The 17,190-nt window shown below is 48.0% G+C and overlaps 2 protein-coding genes across 10 annotated transcripts in view; both read right to left on the bottom strand.

Moving 5' to 3' along the window:
• Nucleotides 1-57: 57 nt before the first annotated feature.
• Nucleotides 58-5,506, bottom strand: LOC110194315 (spermatid maturation protein 1-like). Its single transcript, XM_020966535.2, has 3 exons — nucleotides 4,172-5,506; nucleotides 3,929-3,986; nucleotides 58-3,694 (listed from the first exon to the last, which is right to left on the bottom strand). Exons 1-3 carry the CDS (start codon nucleotides 4,307-4,309, stop codon nucleotides 2,841-2,843), a joined length of 1,050 nt encoding a protein of 349 aa, XP_020822194.1. The 5' UTR covers nucleotides 4,310-5,506; the 3' UTR covers nucleotides 58-2,840.
• Nucleotides 5,507-5,600: 94 nt separating this feature from the next.
• NLGN2 (neuroligin 2) overlaps nucleotides 5,601-17,190 on the bottom strand; it is an 18,304-nt gene continuing 6,714 nt past the window's right edge. For 6 of the 9 annotated variants that reach the window (XM_078155623.1, XM_078155619.1, XM_078155621.1 and 3 more), the window contains 6 exons: nucleotides 15,621-15,677; nucleotides 12,135-12,284; nucleotides 11,683-11,868; nucleotides 11,163-11,565; nucleotides 9,730-10,326; nucleotides 5,601-8,865 (listed from right to left, as the gene is read on the bottom strand). In XM_078155623.1, coding sequence (XP_078011749.1) covers nucleotides 7,902-8,865; nucleotides 9,730-10,326; nucleotides 11,163-11,565; nucleotides 11,683-11,868; nucleotides 12,135-12,284; nucleotides 15,621-15,677 — 2,357 coding nt within the window. In that variant the 3' untranslated portion in view covers nucleotides 5,601-7,901. The remainder of the gene's footprint in view (nucleotides 8,866-9,729; nucleotides 10,327-11,162; nucleotides 11,566-11,682; nucleotides 11,869-12,134; nucleotides 12,285-15,620; nucleotides 15,678-17,190) is intronic. The other 3 variants (XM_020966523.2, XM_078155624.1, XM_078155625.1) reach the window with 3 other exon arrangements.

Here is a 17,190-nt window from a genome sequence, read left to right as displayed (position 1 = left end):
CCCCCACCCCCACCTACCCTAAACCCCAGCTGTGAGGGCTGTTCTTAACCCTGCTCAAATTTTGCTGGAGAACTTGGTCTGGATCTCTTGCCATCACTCCTTACACTGTGTTATACTTATTCTCATATGTGTTATATCCTGCCCTCCAGGAGAATACAAGTTCCTTGAGGTCAAGGCTTGTAAAATGATTCATCTTTTTATCCTCAGAGTCTAACATAGGGCACTGTTTGCAGTAGCTACTTACTGTTTGTTTAAATCACATGGAACCAACATTCTCAGCTGGACCTAAGTCCACTCCAGGGCTGCTGGGGAATGGCCCGCTTCTACTTCTCTTCTTCTGCCACATGTTCTTGCCTGGTCTTTAGAGATTCCAGAAGCCTTCAGATTTCCTGATACCCATTTCTAGCCTGGGAATGTTTCTTTACAGGTTCTTAATCAGCTCATTAGCTGTCTAATTCAGTCACAATCTCTAGCTTCCTCCTCTCACTCCATTACCATACTTGGTTCTTTCAGCTGTCTGCCTCCAGTCATTCTCCCTTATTTTCCCATTCCTTTCCTCTCTGCCAATCTAAGTTTCTCCCTTCACTATCCTTCCAAACTCACTTCAAAGTTCCCCTTATACAGAACATCTTGTCTGAATAGTCACACCCCTTACTAACTGTTCCTTTATACTTCCCCTCCTCAGATTTGATGTGCTCTCATCACACTGTTGGGAAGAAACTCTGAAATCCAAAACTTGGGAGATGTAAGTGGGACATTATTCACCTAGTGTGACATCCCTACAAGATTCCTGGACTTGAAGTGTTTGCTTGCATGTCCTTAAACTGGTGGCAGGGGAACAAGAAGAGGTTCAGGGTCAGCAAAGAAAGCTTTAAGAACCTAAAAACTCAAATGTTGGGAACCACCAGCAACGAAAGATTAGTGCCAGCAGAACTGGAAATAAAGAACAATGTTAATATAAGTTGATGGGAAATAGGATTGGATGTACAAAGATTCAGTCTACACATAACTTTTTAGGACTGCAGTAGGCAAAGGTGTGAAGTCAGGTTTCTGTCTATATTCATTTCCACTTGTATAATGTAAGTGAACTGGACAATAGGGATGATTCCTTGGAGCAAGCAGATATTCCTCTCTTGGTACCAGTCCAATTAACCATATGAAAACTGGTTGGGTAGTAGTTCTGACCATGTATGAGTCCTTGCTGAGGGGTTTGCCCTGTGTGATAATGAAAAATCCCCTAATTGGCTACTAATACAGAAGAGCTGATGACTCAGGGGATTGAAATGGGAGATGACAAAGCATAATTCATTGTTAAGACAGAACTCAGTGGATCTACAAAAGAAGCAACTTGAAACCTCACTTCCCCGCTACCTCTCTCTTGCTTTCTATCTGTGGACTATTTCAGCATAGTTCCACATGTCAGGTAAGGGAGGTCATGACTGCCCTATCTCCCACTCAGTCTCCATGTGGCTGTGAGCACACGGTTACCTCTACCTCTCCTATTTGTTCTTTCCTCATCTTGAGTAAACAAATATCCCAAGGTAGACCAAGACTGTCAGAAACCTTGCGAGTTCTGAAAGGTTAGCTCATCTTGGGAGGACTGTGAGGCAATAGCTACAGGGTCTCCAGAGCAGACAAAGTATCTGAATTGATACTGGAGAGATATATTGAGGACAGACAGGGATGTAGAATGACAGTAACCTGAGGAGGCAAGCAGCATTAAGGAGAAGGTTCCTCATGAAAGCTTCCCTTGGTCAGACGGCAGCTACTTTTCTCTGCCTTTTCTCTTCCTTCTAACTATTATATGAAAAGGAAAGGTAGGGGATGACCTATCCATTTCTAAAAGGTGGATGAAAGGACAGGACTCAGCTAAGTTCAGGGTAGTCTTGTGTCCAGCACATGAAAACTAGACATTTTAGGGGGAAATAGGATCCTATGTTTTCAATTTTGAAATAAGAGTTTTAGACAGGAAGAAGGGGGAAGCTGTGAACTCCAATCCAGGGATTGTGGATGGCATAGTCTTCAGATAACATCCTGAGATTCTGGGCTAGGGGTGGGGACAAGATATCACCCCTGGGAAAACAGGCCTGCCAGGGTATAGATAGATGTATAGATAAATAAGATAAATCGATATTTCTTTTTAGGAGTTGGGATAGAGAAACTTGCCTGTATCTGACCTTGCTGCTGTTCATGTAGACAGTATTAGAACAGCATGTCAGGAGGTGAGAGGGGGGAGGGTTGAAGGTGTTGGTGTGTAAGTAGTAAGAGACCAAGCTAATGGGGAAGAGCTGAGGGTGGGTGCCTAACTCAAATTCTGTTGGAGAGAGGATGTGGCTCTAGGCCATATGGAAAAAAGAAGTGAGAAGGACTGGGCCTTTTAGCTCTTGGACTCTGTGGAAATCAGAAAAGAAAGGCAGGCTATGACCTCTGGGCTCTGTTGTAGGCTTGGTATGGAATGAAGGTACAATCTTTCCATATCCATTCCTCTACTTCTAATCTGGTGTGAGGCAGCATGGTCTAATAGGAAGAGAAATGTGATTGGATTGGGAGATCTAGGTTTGAGGCTCATTCTGCTACTAACTGGCTTTATTACCTTAGACAAATCAGCTCCATGTCTTTAGCTACTCAACTTCAGCTTTCCTGATCAGTAAAATAAGGATAATTATCCTTCTACTTCTCCCCCTCATAGGGTTGGTGTGAAGAAAGCACTCTGCAAGCTATAAAATACCACATAAACTTTGAATGGGTAGTAGGCTCTATCACCTTTCGTATCTAGGATTAGGGGAATCCCAGACACCAACTGCAAGCTACCCCTTATTTTTCCATTTTATTATTCTCCACTACCACTCCTCCAGGGAGTAGTATACCCAGTCCTGGCTTGGCTTTTCAAGACAGTCTGGGGGGCATGCATGGGGCAAGCTGTCAACACCCCTACTTGATACGTGCCTCTTCTTTTTCCAGCCGTTGTACATTACGTGGTTTGTGGAGGGCATGGGATTGCAGCTTAGAGGGCTGACTGTAACCCGATGGAGATACTGGGGGGAATATCCATACATGCCTGGTTCTGTACTCTCTTTGCAGCTCTGAGTCTCAGCATTATGTGTTGAGGGGTTAATGGGGTACACACAAGCTTCAAACTCCATCTTGGCTTTTGCTTCCACTCTCTTGGCTGATCTTCCCAGGTACTGTTGGAAACGGAACCCAGAGAATGGCAGACAAGCTGATAACCCTTTCAAGTATGCCTGAGGCCTTGGAGAGTTCCGGTCATATTGACAATTGTCAGGGGAATTGCCAGGGTGCCGATACTGGGAAACATTGTCATCTCCATTGGGAAGCCTAGCATCTGGACATTGGTTACGTTCTGGTGAGAAAACTGAGTGTCGATGGCAGGAGCCTGGTGGGGTCAGATCAAGAGTCACAGAGTCCATAGTGCAGAGGTCACAGACCTCTGGGTTCTGACAGACAGTAGGGTTCCGACAATCAGCAGAGTTCTCAGAGGCAGCAGGGTTCCGACAGACAGAATGGTTCTGACAGACAGGAACTTTCCAACAGACAGTAGGATTTTGACAGTTAGGAGGGTTTCTACAGACAGGAGAGTCCTGATAGACAGGAGGTCTCCATCTCTGCTTCAGTGCTGGAGGCCTGTGGATAAGCAGATTCTTGGGAATGATTGGGGCCAGCTCGAGCATGTTATCTGCAGAATGGAAAGGGGAAGGTGAGCAGAAGCCTGGAAGATGGCATACATCTCCTAGTGAAGTGGGAACCATGTCAGAGCCAAGGGCTAGGTACTGGGTCAATTCAGATCCCTGAGGAGGACTATGAATTCTTGAGAAAGGGCCAGGGTCTGAGGGGAGGAATGCCTGTGTCTTTGACCAGGGAAGAGGGATAAAGAAGTAGACTGGGACCCACTCAAGACCCCGTCACTTACCTTCCTGAAAAAATTTATGGAATATTTGGTTCAGAGAGCCCTGAAAGCGGTACTGGAGCTGAGGGTCAGGGAGAAGGAAAGAGTAAACACCCAGGCATCCTGGTCCTCTCACCACTAAGGACCCTGTAATATGGTCTCCAGCCCACGGCTTTTCCTTCCTCCACCCCTCCCCACCCAAGATTCTGGTCATCCCTCTGACCTATTCCCTGACTCCCTCAGGGACCCCAGTACCCAGGCCCTGACCAGAGTCACCACATTGATTCCAATGTTGATGAAGATGATGAAGCCCAGAAAGAGCAAGATATATTCGCCTAGGTTCTGGCAGTCCTCAGGGCCAGGACCTGAACAGGAATGGGTCCCTTGCTGGAAAGTGTCACCCATGATGGGGGGTCCCAGGGCCACCTGGGGCCCCCCCAACCCCCACCCTACTATGAACTTGTTCTGGAAGCAAGCAGGTATAGGGAAGAGATGAGTCACAATGAGATGAAGGCATCACAATATAAGCAGGCTACCAAGGTATTAATGGCTTCCCCCACCACTAGGTTTCTGCTGTGGCTCCAGCTAGGCTAAATGTTCCCCAGACACGACTCATTCTTGCCTCACCTTTTCCCTCTTTCAAGCCTTCAAGTAGGCCAATCTTAATCTATAGACATGACCCTCACACTTTCAACATCCCCCCCTTTTCAGGAAGCTCCTTTGATTAACTTCACTGAGCTCCAATCTCTCTTTTCCCTTGCTTTCTTAGCCTCTGCATGATGGTTTGCAGTCATTTGGATACAGCTAAAGGCTCTTAGCTGGCTCCCTTCCTTTTGGGTAGGAGGAGGGTTCTATCTCCTGGACTGGATCTTCTCTTGATGAGGACTCTGTCCCCTTCACAGCATTAGGTTTGCACTGACTGATGCCATCCTAACTGTCCTAGCTCCCCTGTCTCCCACCACATAAGTGGCAGAGGAAAATTCTATTGATTGGCAAGAGGGCTACTGTAAACAATTTCTACTTACTCAGGTATGTGTTAGACTAGTTGATCGCTAAGGTCCCTTCCAATTTAGAGATTCTGTGCTTTCTAAGGACAATAATAAGTTGAATTGGGTCCAGAGGAGGATGGTTCAAGGACTATATAAAGATTATTTGAAGGGACTGAGGCAATTTGGCCTGAAGATGTGAAGACTGGAGAAAGCTACTAGCTGTCTTCATGTCTCTCCAGTAACTGAGGAATATTTATTTCTCTTGGCTCTAGAGGGGAGAGCTAGGAGAAAATAGGTGGCAATTGTAGGAAAATTTAGGTTTGTTACAAAGATAACAATTGGGGTTATCAGAAATGGATTAGGTTGCCATAAGAAACGATCAGTTCCCTCTTACTTGGAGGCCTTCAAGGAAGAAGCTGGACAACTAACCTTGTCAGGTACATCATCCAAAGGATGCCGTCCGTAGTCCAGGAGTTAGACTAGATGGCCTCTGAGTTCCCTTCTGACTCTTGACATTCTGTGAAACTGGATTTTCTGACTATTTTTGTGTTTGTTGGAGGTAGGTGGAGGTGAAGGTTGGATACCTACTTCCTTCAATTCCCTCCTCTGCTGTGTATATTTCCCTCAATAGAAAACTCAGTCCCACTCCCCAAACCAATCTCCCTCAGAGACCCATATGTGCACCAGTCCCCCACAGCAGGCATGACTAACAGTTAAACTTTTATATTTACAATAATTCTCTTCATCATCTTTTGCCAGGTTTAAAAATGTGTACAGAGCTGCTATGGCAGGGAGTTTGTGGGCAAGGGGGGCAGGAGAGAGGTGAAGACTTAGGGGAAAATTGGGGGGCAGGTGGTAGAGTCCATGGCTGAATCATGGGATACCCCAGGTCCACACCAGCCCCTTTCTTGTGCCCCAATGCTGGAGGCATATCTACTGGGTTTCAGGGTCAAGGTCCCTAAGATCTGGGTGTATGACTGTCCAGAGAAAATGAGGGATCAAAAGGATTAGGCTGGGGACCAGGAGGTATGTATGGTGAAGGTCTATGAGGAGGGAGGAAAATTCTAGGTCAAACGTTGGGGAGACTGGATGAGAAGTCTAGATTTGGGGTGTCAATGGAAGGGCATAGGCTCCCTGCCCCCAACTTGTTTGGCACCAAATGCCCCCAAGAAATTGGAGCAAATTTTTATTCCTTTTCCTTGTTCCCTCCAAATCCTTAACCACTTTTGGTCATCTCCCTTTTCAATTCTTCCCTACTGGTGACCTTCTTTTTTAGGATTTTTCAGAGAAGAAACCCCATTTCACCTTACCACTTTCAAATTCTTCTTGTTAATGCCTCCCTCAGACACTCCTGGCAACCCTAGAATGGGTTTCCTTATTCCTACCCCAGTATCACCTCCCATGTAAGCCCCACACTGTACTAGACCTCTGTTCCCTGCTGATAAATCTATTCTCAGGTCTATTTCCACCCCCAAACTCCCCACCTAGCCCAACCAAGGGCTCAAGGGATCTGAAGGAGAGGGTGGGAAAGCAAAAAAAGTATTTATCTTAGGCAAGGGGAGAAAGAGATGGAAAAAGAGGAAAAATCAAAACCATAAAAAGAATTGAGGGAGTAAGAGAGAGAGAGAGAAGGGGGTGGGTCAGGAGAGAGGGGAGAGGGGGGAGGGAGAGAGGGAGAGAGGGAGAGAGGGAGAGAGAGAGAGAGAGAGAGAGAGAGAGAGAGAGAGAGAGAGAGAGAGAGAGAGAGAGAGAGAGAGAGATTTTCAGAGAAGAGGAACTGAGGCAGAGAGAGAGATGGGTAAGGGCACAAAGTTAGGACTTCTTAGCTTTGTTTACCCTCCTCATACATCTCACTGGACCCCAGAACCTCCTCCTTCCCCCTTCCCTGGGAAAGAGAGTCCTTGGCACTTGGGGGTAGGGTCTGACACACTTCAAACCCTTAAGTTTGGCACAGATGAATGCTGGTAAGAGGGGTAGGGGGAGGACTGCCCCCTAGACCCTGGTCTGGGACTTTGGTCAAACATGCATCGCCACCTTGGTCCCCACATCCACCCCAGCCCCGTTACTTCAACATCTCTGTGGGTGAGAAGGGGTGTATCTCCTCCCCACCCCCTAGAATTTGTACAAAATAAAGGGCAACTTTATTATGTTGTCTGCAGCTAACTCCCCATGGCTTCTCTTGGCCTTGAATTTCTTCTTATTCAATGTCCAGGGAGGAATTTAGGACTGGAGCCAGTTCACTGGGGTTGGGGGGTGGGGATTAGGGGAGTCCTGGGCAGACAAGATGGAAAAACACACATCCACATGCAGTAACATGTCCACACAGGAAACGTACTTTCCCCATATGACATGTCCATATGGGAAACCGCATGTCTGACGCTCACAAGCAGCATAGGTCCACATAGATCCATTCCTCTCCCTCCCACCCAATGGTAAGTCTGTGCCTATATGTGGAAGACTCATGCCTACACAGGAGAACATGCTTCATCAGACCGATGCCATTAGAAAAAACATGATTCACTGTGTGTCCCTGTGATCACCTCACCCATCTTTCCTGGGCAGCAACCCTTTGGGTTGATAGGCATTCCAACCTTACATTGACGGGTGTAAAAATGCCAGCTTCCAAGGTCTCCTTTAGTGGGTGAGAGGTCAGGATTCTGGGGTCCAAACCCTGGAAGGAAGTTCCTTGAGAGGGCCAAAATGTGTCCCAGGTGGCCCCAAAAATCCACACTCTGAACATGGGAAAACGTGCCCCATTATAGGAAAGTATACCTCCATGTGAAAAAGCAGGCCTTAAATGTGAAAACACACTTCCACACACCATAAGACCTGTGTCCCAGTAGGAAAAGTCATTCCACAAGTCTAAAGGCTGATGTCCAGATAGGAAAACATATCTCCATGGGCAGAGTACGCACATCTTGATATGGAAACTTGTGTCCACCTTAATAAGGTGCTTTGACATGCTTGGGTGGGCATCACAGCACCCACATTTCTTCTCAACCCAACCCCTAGACTCCATGATCATTGTTGAGTCTCCCTTCCTGTCTGGTTTGGGGAGAGCTGAGTGGTGTGCACTCCCCCCCCCCAATGCCGCTCCCTATACCCGGGTGGTAGAATGGGGATGGGGTAGCGTGTTGTTGTGGCTGGCAGTGGTTGGGGGAGGCAGAGGGAAGGGCCCAAAAGGGTGGAGGGTGGGGGGGTGGAGGGGGTGGGGGTGGACCCAGACCACTTGGCAGCAGGGTCAGGGCTCCAGGGGCAAGGAGAGGCATGTCGTCCGGTGCCCGACGAAGGGCAAGGGTATAATCAGGTGGGCAGGATGGGCGAAGGGTCTCTCCTGGGTCCCCTCCTACACCACCACCCCGCTTTAGCTGCAAGGACACCAATTCCTCCTCAGGTATCTCCCGGCCAGCTGTGGGGAGCAGGGGGCCCCCACCAAGCCCTCCGGAGCCTGTGCCACCAGGTGGGCTGAGCCGCCGGCATCGTAGCTCCTGTCGCCGGTCCCGCTTGTAGTACAGGGCAGCAAAGGCTAGGATGTTGAGGAAGAGAAGGGAGGCACCAACAGCCACAGTGACACTCAGCTCTGTGGAGTAGTCCCGTGAATCCCCTGGGAAGCGGTCATAGGCCCGGGGCCCGGGGTCTGGTTCAGGCTCAGGTGGAGTGGTGGCTGGTGGTGGGGGCCGGCGGGTGCCTGTGGCCCCAGGCGGTGGACGAGGGGGCCAGCGCGTAGCATAGGGTGGCAGGCGGGTGGTAGTGGATGTGATGAGTTCAGTGTGAAGATTGTGGAGGTGGGGCACCAGCTCCAGCCAGAAGGCCACCTTGTTGGCACGGTAGTTGTCCCGGACTCGGGGTTTGAGGCCTATATGCAGGTACTGCTTCTCCTTACTGTTGAACTTGCTCCACACGACCTCCTCAAAGCGGTTGGGCTTGGTGTGGATGAACTTGGTATCCTGGGGAACTGGCTGGTTGGGATCACTGCAGGGATCGGGGAAGGAGAGTGGAGGAGTGAGATTCGAAGGCCCAGAGAGAGAGGCAGTGACAGAGATAGAGATTTATCAAGAGCAAAGAGATACGTACTGTGAAAAAGATGTTGAAAAGAGAAAGACACAGGTAGGAAGAGAGAGATGGAAAACAAAGGAAGAGTAAGTAGAGGTACCATAGCTAATAGAGAGATGGATAGAGCAATATAAAAGGACTGACATACAGAGAGAATCCAAAAGCTCAGAGATACAGAACAAGAGAAAAGGGAAGATTGAAAAAAAAAAAGGAAACAGCTGATGGCAGAATAAAATGGGAAAGAGATATGGGGATGGAAAAGAAAGAGATAAAGTAAGGTGAGAAAAAAAGAAAAAGGAGGAAATGAGAGGAAGAGAACAGTGGTGAACAGAGGAAAGGTGAGTAAGACAGTGGAAGATGAGAAAAGAGGCAGAAACAGGAAAGAAGACAGGTATAGAAAAACACATGAGAACAGATAGGGAAAGACACAGACACAGAGATGAACAGAGCCAGAGATGGGGAAAGAGGTAGAAGGGGAGAAGGGAAACAGAGAGAAAAATACATGGGGAGAGTCACACAAGAGGATGGACACTAAGAAAGGAACTGGAAGAAAGACACAGGGAGATAGGAAAAAAAGGGGGGAGAAGGAAAGAAGGGAGAGGGAAAAGGACAATAGTGGGGAAAGGAGGAAATAAAAGAGAGGGGAAGGAAGTGATACACAGAAAAATAAAGAATAGACTCCACCACGGGGAGGGGGAAGAGGGAGACATCCTGGACCTCCCTATCCCTTGTTCCTCCTCCAAAAGTGGACACCCTGCCCTCCCTCTGCTTCCTCCCCCTCACCCAGTCTTGGCGAAGTTGGTCCAGTAGGTCATGACAACAGCGCTGAGCATGACATCATTCTTGGAGAAGTTGCAGGGAAAGAGATCCGTGGCACCCACCATGGGCACCCCAAACACGTAGGGCAGCTCATCACCATGAGCTGCATCAGCCCACTCAGGCCTGCCCTCTGCCTGGCAATGATGGTAGAAAGTATAGAAGTAGACAGGTGATTGGTAATCAGCATGAAGCTTTGCAGTAGCCACGGCTGGGGCCACCCACTGGTGGTCAGTAAAGAGAGCTAGGAGCGTCTTCCGCCTCATTTCACCATTGTCCCGGTCAGCCCAGTCTGTGTACATGAACTTGATGGTCTCTCTCAGGACATCTTTGCCCTCAGGGTAGCCATAGAGATTGTCCACAAAGTTGGAGACTGTGAAGTCAAAGGCGCTAGCTGATACACCATCCTCACTCTCTGCTGAATCCTCCACAAACTTCAAGCCCTCACCCTGGTTGACACCAATCAGCATGTCATAGTTGAGAAATTCACCCTGCTGCATCAAGATCTCTGGGTCATCTGGGACCACGTCACCATCCACCACTGGACCAAACGCAATGTGGTAGCTAGAAGAAGAAAGCCAAGTCAGTCTTTAGGGAGACTTGAATCCTCCTGGGTTAGTGAGGCCACTCATAGGCCCACCAACTCTCCCTAGATCAAACAGTACTATCAAACCAAGTGAGGGTCTTTCCAGGATATTTTAGACATCGCAGCCCCCCCCCTTCATGTATATGCTTTGGTCCAATAACACTGGTCTACTTGTCCCTCAAACAGCATACTCCATCTATTGACTCCTGGCATTTTTCACTGGCTGTCTCCCATTCCTGGAATTCCCTCCCTCCTAGCTTACCTGGCTTTCCCATCCCTTTTAACTCTAGTGTAGAGGGGGGGAACCTGCAGCCTTGAGGCCACATGTGGCCCTCTGGGTCTTCAAGTATGGCCCTTTAACTGAATCCAAACTTCATAGAACAAACCCCCTCAATAAAAGGATTTGCTTTATGAAACAGTCAAAAGGCCATACCCGAGGACCTAGAAGGCCACATGTGGCCTCAAAGCTCCAGGTTCCCCACCCCTGCTCTGGTGCCTTCCCTCTATTGATTACCTCCAATTTATCTTGTATATCTATTTTTAATTAATCAATTTATTTTGAATTATAAACAGTCACTTCCATAAGCTTTTGAGTTTTATCTTGCATATATCTTCTTTGTACATAGTCGTTTGCACACTGTCTCCTCTGTTAGACTATAAGCTCCTTGAGAGTAGGGATTGTCTTCTGTCTTTCTTTGAGACCCCAAAGTGGCCTGTTAGCCCAGTACCTGGCACACAGCAGGCACTTCATAAATGTTTATTGAGTCCTGTCCCCCCAGACCCTGGGAAGCAGGAGCGCTGGTCTCCCCCATACCGGGCTGGTTGCACATCCTGATCGACAAGCTCCCGAGAGGGTTTTCTTCGAAGACACTCCACAACCTCAGCATTTTCTTCCTGGTTACAGCCCACCTTTGCTGCCAACAGTTGTGTGTACTTGAGTGGCTGGTAGTTAACAGACCAGCTGGAGATGGCTGTACCACTCTGGGCAATGGCTTTCTGGAACAGTCCTGGTGGTGGTGGTGGTGGGAAGCAGGGAATGGACACAGACACACAGAGGAAGCACTGCAGTGGGTGAGGGAGCTCTGCAGCACTCACCAGCAGCAGGGATGGGACTAGAGAGACATACTCAGGACTTCTTAGAAGAGCTAGATGCAGCTCAGCTGAGGGGGAAGGAGCCAAGGAAAAGGAGGCTGTCCTCCACATAAATTCAACTGGGACTAGGAAGAACAGAACAGTGGAAACCTTTAGGACAGGGGAATCAGAGATCCCTGGGACTGGCCTAGGAAGGATAAGGGATGAAGACACTGGGTCCCCCCAAAACACCATGCCAGTACCTTCAGAGTGGTGAGAGAGAATAAGCAGGTTAACACATGAGGCTCCAGCTCCAGAGCCAAAGATGGTAATTCGCTCTGGGTCACCTCCAAAGTGCCCCACATTTTCACTGAGCCAGCGCAGTGCTTGGATCTGGTCGAGGAGCCCATAGTTACCCTTGGCAGCCTGGTCCCCTGTGCTGAGGAACCCTGGGCAGAGTAGGAGGGTGGGGAGAGAGGGAGATCGCGGGGAAGGTGATGGAACTCCCTCAGCCCTTCCTAGGGGAAAACCTCGCCCACATCCCTCGTGCACTTGTACAGACCCACCCGTATTTACCTAGCCACACCCCTTCTGGGACAAGACACGCCCTGCTGGTCCAGAACATCCCAACCTGGTCCTCCCTTCCTCCCTGCATCCCCCCCATCCAGCCCCAGCAAGTCCTGCGCTCTAGACCCCACGCACATCACGCCCTCACCGAGCACACCGAGCCGGTAGTTGAGCGTGACCACAATCACGTTGCCATAAGCGGCCAGGACCGAGCCGTCAAACATGTTCCCCGTCCCCTCCATGTAGGAGCCCCCGTGGAGGAACAGCATCACCGGCTTCTTCCCCGAGTCCCGGATGTCTGGTAGGGGCGGAGCCACAGCGAGGGGTGGGGTCAAGGAGGAGCCATGGGGATGAGGTGGGTTTGAGGGTGGAGCCACATTGAAGGGATGGGTAAAGGGCAAAAGGCACAGGTGAGCAGCCAGGTAGGGGCAGAACCACAAAGAGGGGTTGGGTCACAGAGAAAGGTGGGGTCGAGGAAGGAAATACAAGAAAAAAGGGTGTGGGGAGGATATGAGAGACTCCAAAAGAAGGGCAAGGTGAACACAGGTGTTCTGGGGAAGACCGCATTGCATTTGGCTCCCAATCCTAAGTTAGAGGGTGAGGGGTAATTCAGAGGGAAATAGTTCACTTTCCAGAAAGGCAGACAGAATGAGGGTGCCGGGCCAGAAGAGGGGGTGAGGTATAGAGCAAGACCGGGGTTACCCTCCCTGAAGGGCCCTTAGTCCCAGAGAGAACAAGGTGGCCCTTTGAATAATAGGGACCCCAATAATGTATGCACACAACCTCAGACCCAGGCAAGTGCCTCAGAATCTACACTGCCCAAATCCAGACCTGGTACCTTGTGCCTTGCTAATCAGGGCTCTCCTGCTGTTACCCCATACCCTGAGGCCCAAATCAAAAGCAGGGCTATGGGGACTGGCTGAAGGGTAATCATGTAATCTAGCAATGGGAAGGGACTATCTATAAGTCAGAAGGTCTACCACTCCATGGCAGGGCATCTCCTACCCAACCTTCCATTTATATCCCTCTCGTACCCTCTTCTCATTCCTTTGTTGAACCCTCGTTGCTAAAATGGAGCAGACTCTGGGGATCCAATAAGAAGTTACTGGCTATTCATTTCCATAGGCCTCAGCCCTCTACTGTTTCCTCAGGAGTATGCAAGGCAGGGAGGGGAGGGCATCAGGTTCTGGGGTTTTGATGGGAGGGTCAGCCTCCTCCTCACCCTAATTCCTTTCTAGGGCATCTCACTAGTTGTCATGGCAACAACCCCAGCCTAATTAGTTTGGCTGAGGGAGTGTTGGGGAGAGGTTATGAATGGGCTAATGAAGTCATTGAATGTCCAAACTTCATCAAAAACCCGAGGGATAATGTATGTCAATCAATTTACATATCTTCTAGTGCTACAATTATTTTTCTTGCTCACCCTCCACCCCTAGGGAATTGGCTAGAGCCTAAGAACTTTAATTCTTCCCTCTACTTTAGGGATCTCTGAGATATGGCACCTCACAAATAGAAGGGGCCAATTTAACATCAGGGGATTCCTTCCTCCTCTTCACTCCCCAAAGTTATACAAGCTAACAACCAGGATAGAGATGACTTATCTAATTCTAGGACACCTGCCAGAAGAACCCAGGAGCTTCCTCAAATCCTGAATGCCCTTACCTATCCCAGAAACCTTAGCACAGCTCTTCAACATGCTCTTCTCTCCTCTGCAGGAAACCCATTCCTCCCCAGACCCTTGGTTCTCCATAAAAACAGACATGAAATCTCTTAAACTTCTGTACTTTACAAGTCTCTGGCATACTTGCTACCCGGAATTTTTATATACCTCCTTTTTTAAGTCCCCTTGTTAACGTCCTCCAATTCCTAAAGTGCACTTCCTCACAATTTCCTGTTCATCTACAAAAGGTTGTGGAAACATCTTCTCCCTTGCCCCTGTGCAAGACTGAACCCACTCAGAGCATTTCTCATTGTCTATCCTTCCCTTTGTCTTTCTACCTCCCCTCTCCCAACTCTTCATCCTAGGTCAGAGGAGCATAGAATGTCAGAATTGGAAGGGATCTTAGAGACATCTTCTGGTTAAACCCCTTCTTTCAACAGAGAAGGAAGCACAGGCCCAGAGAAGTGACTTTTCCAAGTCCACACTGCATATGAGTTAGTGACAAAATTAGAACTACACCTCAGGCCTTCTGATTTACATGTCACTGTTCTTACCCTCCTGCTCTTTCACTTGCTATCTAGCCCTAACTCCTTTTCCCCAACAATCCAACAATTCCAATGAAGAACACAGACCCTCCCATCTACCCAAATTCTGGTGTCACAGGATAGTTTCCTTAAATCAGTTGCCTTCTCTTGAAAGCCGCAGCTGTACCCTGAGTTCCTAGTGCTGATCCCCTCTCCCCAACATGCCCTCCCCAGCCCAGCACCACCACTCTCCCAGTGTGGGGGGAAAGGGGAGGCAGAGGGGTGCAAGGCAGGGCAGGCAAGGGTAGGGGCAAGGAGCAACAAGAATTCAAAAACAACAATGACAACAAAAAAGAGATCAAGAAAGAAGAAAGAAAGAAAAAATCCCCAAAGCAAGAAAATCATGGGCCAGATTCAACAAGAAAAGAAAAAACAAAAACTTTTTTTGGGGGGGGAGAAAAAGAAAAAAATTATTTTCATTTTCAAAATTTTGCAGCAAAATTTGGGTCCCGTTTTTAAAAAGTTTCCACTTTTTATGACTGGTTTCAAATGTCACTGTTATCTGAACCTCACTTGTTTTCCAATACTTCAAATTGTGTCAGTTTCTAATTTTAAAAAATTTTTTCCATTTCCCCCAACTCTCCTTAATTTCCAATTTTCTCCAAATTTCCCATTTAACTCAAAATTAAATCCCTCCAAGATTTTGCATTTGCAAAGATGTCTAAAGTACCAAAGTTTTGCCAGTTTCTTCTAAGCTCTAAAATTATTCCAATTTTCTTGATTCTTTTCATGATTCTAATACTCTAATTCCTTTCATTAAAATCTTTAAGAAATTATTGTTTTTCATTCATATGGTCAATTGGTTCCAAAAGTTTGTACAATTCATTTTTTTAAATTAAAAAAAAATCCCTGCTCATAATCATTTCCTTTCCTTTCCTTTCCTTTCCTTTCCTTTCCTTTCCTTTCCTTTCCTTTCCTTTCCTTTCCTTTCCTTTCCTTTCCTTTCCTTTCCTCTGCTTTCCTTTCCTTTCCTTTCCTTTCTTTCCCTTCCCTTCCCTTCCTTCCCTTCCTTCCCTTCCCTTCCCTTCCCTTCCCTTCCCTTCCCTTTCCCTTCCTTTCCTTTCCTTTCCTTTTCCTTTCCTTTCCTTTCCTTTCCTTTCCTTTCCTTTCCTTTCCTTTCCTTTCCTTTCCTTTCCTTTCCTTTCCTTTCCTTTCCTTTCCTTTCCTTTCCTTTCCTTTCCTTTCCTCTGCTTTCCTCTGCTTTCCTCTCCTTTCCTTTCTCCTCCTTTCCTCTCTGTATATATGTGTATGTCTGAGTGTAAAGAATGATTGTAAAGGGACCTTAGGGACCATGAGATTTTAGTCTGGGTTGTTTTGGGTATGGTAGGCCAGGGATCCTCTGTGTCATTGTCGGCAACCACATGCAGCAGCGGCATTTAAAAAAATCTACCTGTGTCTGGCGGGGGCGGATTGAGCGTCGACTCGTCACGTTTTTTTGTGATCGGACCTAAGACCGGGAACACAAAACAGAGAAAAAAGGACAATTTTGTGGGGAAAGATGGGGGGGGGTCGGGGAGGTAGTGGATGGGGGAGGGAAGGAGAGAAAGCAGAAAAGGGGATGGGGTGGGAAAGCAGGGGGAAAAAACGAGCCAAAAAAGCAAAATGTGTTTGCAAGAAAAAGAAAACAAGAAAAGATAAAAATGCTTCTACATCCCAATTTTGCTCCCCCCACCTCGGGAAAAAAACATACCCAAAAAAGGCTGTTTATTCTTTTTTGTGAGGGTGGGGTTGGAGGGGGCAGGTGTGGCTAGGCCTGGGGTGGGAGGTAAGTGGGTGGGCTTTAGAGCTGTCATAAGAGATATGTTACACTTGATTGGAAAGGACTTGTTTCATTCAGTCTGTTGGCTCATAGCTGGAAAATTAAATGATGTTAGGAGGTGGGGCAACAGGGAGGAGGGGGGGGAGCCCTGCCTAGGAGACCCTGCTCCTTATCCCCACCCCCAATGCTAATGTCACCTTTTCCTCTCCTTTCTCAAGCTGGATTGGATGGGCATGGGGGAGAGTGAAGCAAAAGGAGACCCAAGCATTTCTGTTCAAGAGGGTGGAAGGCAGGAAGCATGACTCTGTTCCTCTGTACCACTTGACCAAGGTTGGTTAGGGTTCATTTGCCTCCCTTCCTGACTCACAGGCCTGGTTTCTCCACCTTCAGATCCCCAACCCTAGTGCCCCTTTCTTTAAGAGTCCCCTCTTCAACCCAAGGTGGGATAAAAGGAAGAAATGGATAATCTAAGTTTTGTCCTTCTCCCTGCTCCTTTCAGGTATCTAAGCCATTCCTCTGCTCCCTCTCAGGAATCTAAGCCATTCCCTGGGGGACCAGTTCACCCTCTTCCAAGATACTGCTCTCTTCAAGGAGAAAGTGGAAATTGCCTGCTGGAGTAGTCCATAACCCTAAACTTCATACCCTACTTTCCATCTCCACCCACTTGTCATTCCCAAACCCCACATTCTTAGAGACCCAGACCCTGGAAGATGCAGGGGGCCTATTTGTCCTGGGAGGGAGTGCATGGAATGAGAGCGGTACTTAGGGGACAAGGAAGGACAAGCTCCAGAGAAGAAAGGTGTGGGAGTAAGGACTAGAGAGGAATAGAAACCAGGTTCCCAAATCCCTGGGAAAGTCAATCATCTAGCACCATGATTCAAGGGCTGGGGCAGAGGTCAAAAGACCACAATTCTGGGTGGATTTCTCCAACCTAAGAGCAAAATACTCTCTGGTGGTAGAGTGGGGAGTAGGACCACTTCCTTCTACAGGACAAATAGGTTTGCTCTAGTGTGTCAGTGGAATACCTTTTGGAGGGAGTGCAATTTCTGTATCTGAGTGATATAGTGGGGGCAAAGAGAAATGTTGGGTGGTAAATTGTGAGGCATTTGTGGGATAGATTGTGTATGGGAAGAAGTTGAAACACTTTTAAAGGGAATTTTGCCATAGAATATATGCATGATATTGGGGTAGAGTCTAGGTG

The sequence above is a fragment of the Phascolarctos cinereus genome, unplaced genomic scaffold (assembly GCF_003287225.1).
Source record: "Phascolarctos cinereus isolate Bilbo 61053 unplaced genomic scaffold, phaCin_HiC Scaffold_5;HRSCAF=322, whole genome shotgun sequence".
In the NCBI taxonomy this organism is placed as follows: Eukaryota; Metazoa; Chordata; class Mammalia; order Diprotodontia; family Phascolarctidae; genus Phascolarctos; species Phascolarctos cinereus.
This window is presented reverse-complemented; position numbering and strand designations above follow the sequence as displayed.

Coding starts and splice junctions, on each gene's coding strand:
- LOC110194315 (XM_020966535.2), bottom strand. CDS start 4,309: ATGGGTGACACTTTCCAGCAAGGGACCCATTCCTGTTCAGGTCCTGGC. Junction 3,987..4,171: donor GAATCAATGTGGTGACTCTG/GTCAGGGCCTGG, acceptor CCTGACCCTCAG/CTCCAGTACCGCTTTCAGGG. Junction 3,695..3,928: donor CCATAAATTTTTTCAGGAAG/GTAAGTGACGGG, acceptor TCCATTCTGCAG/ATAACATGCTCGAGCTGGCC.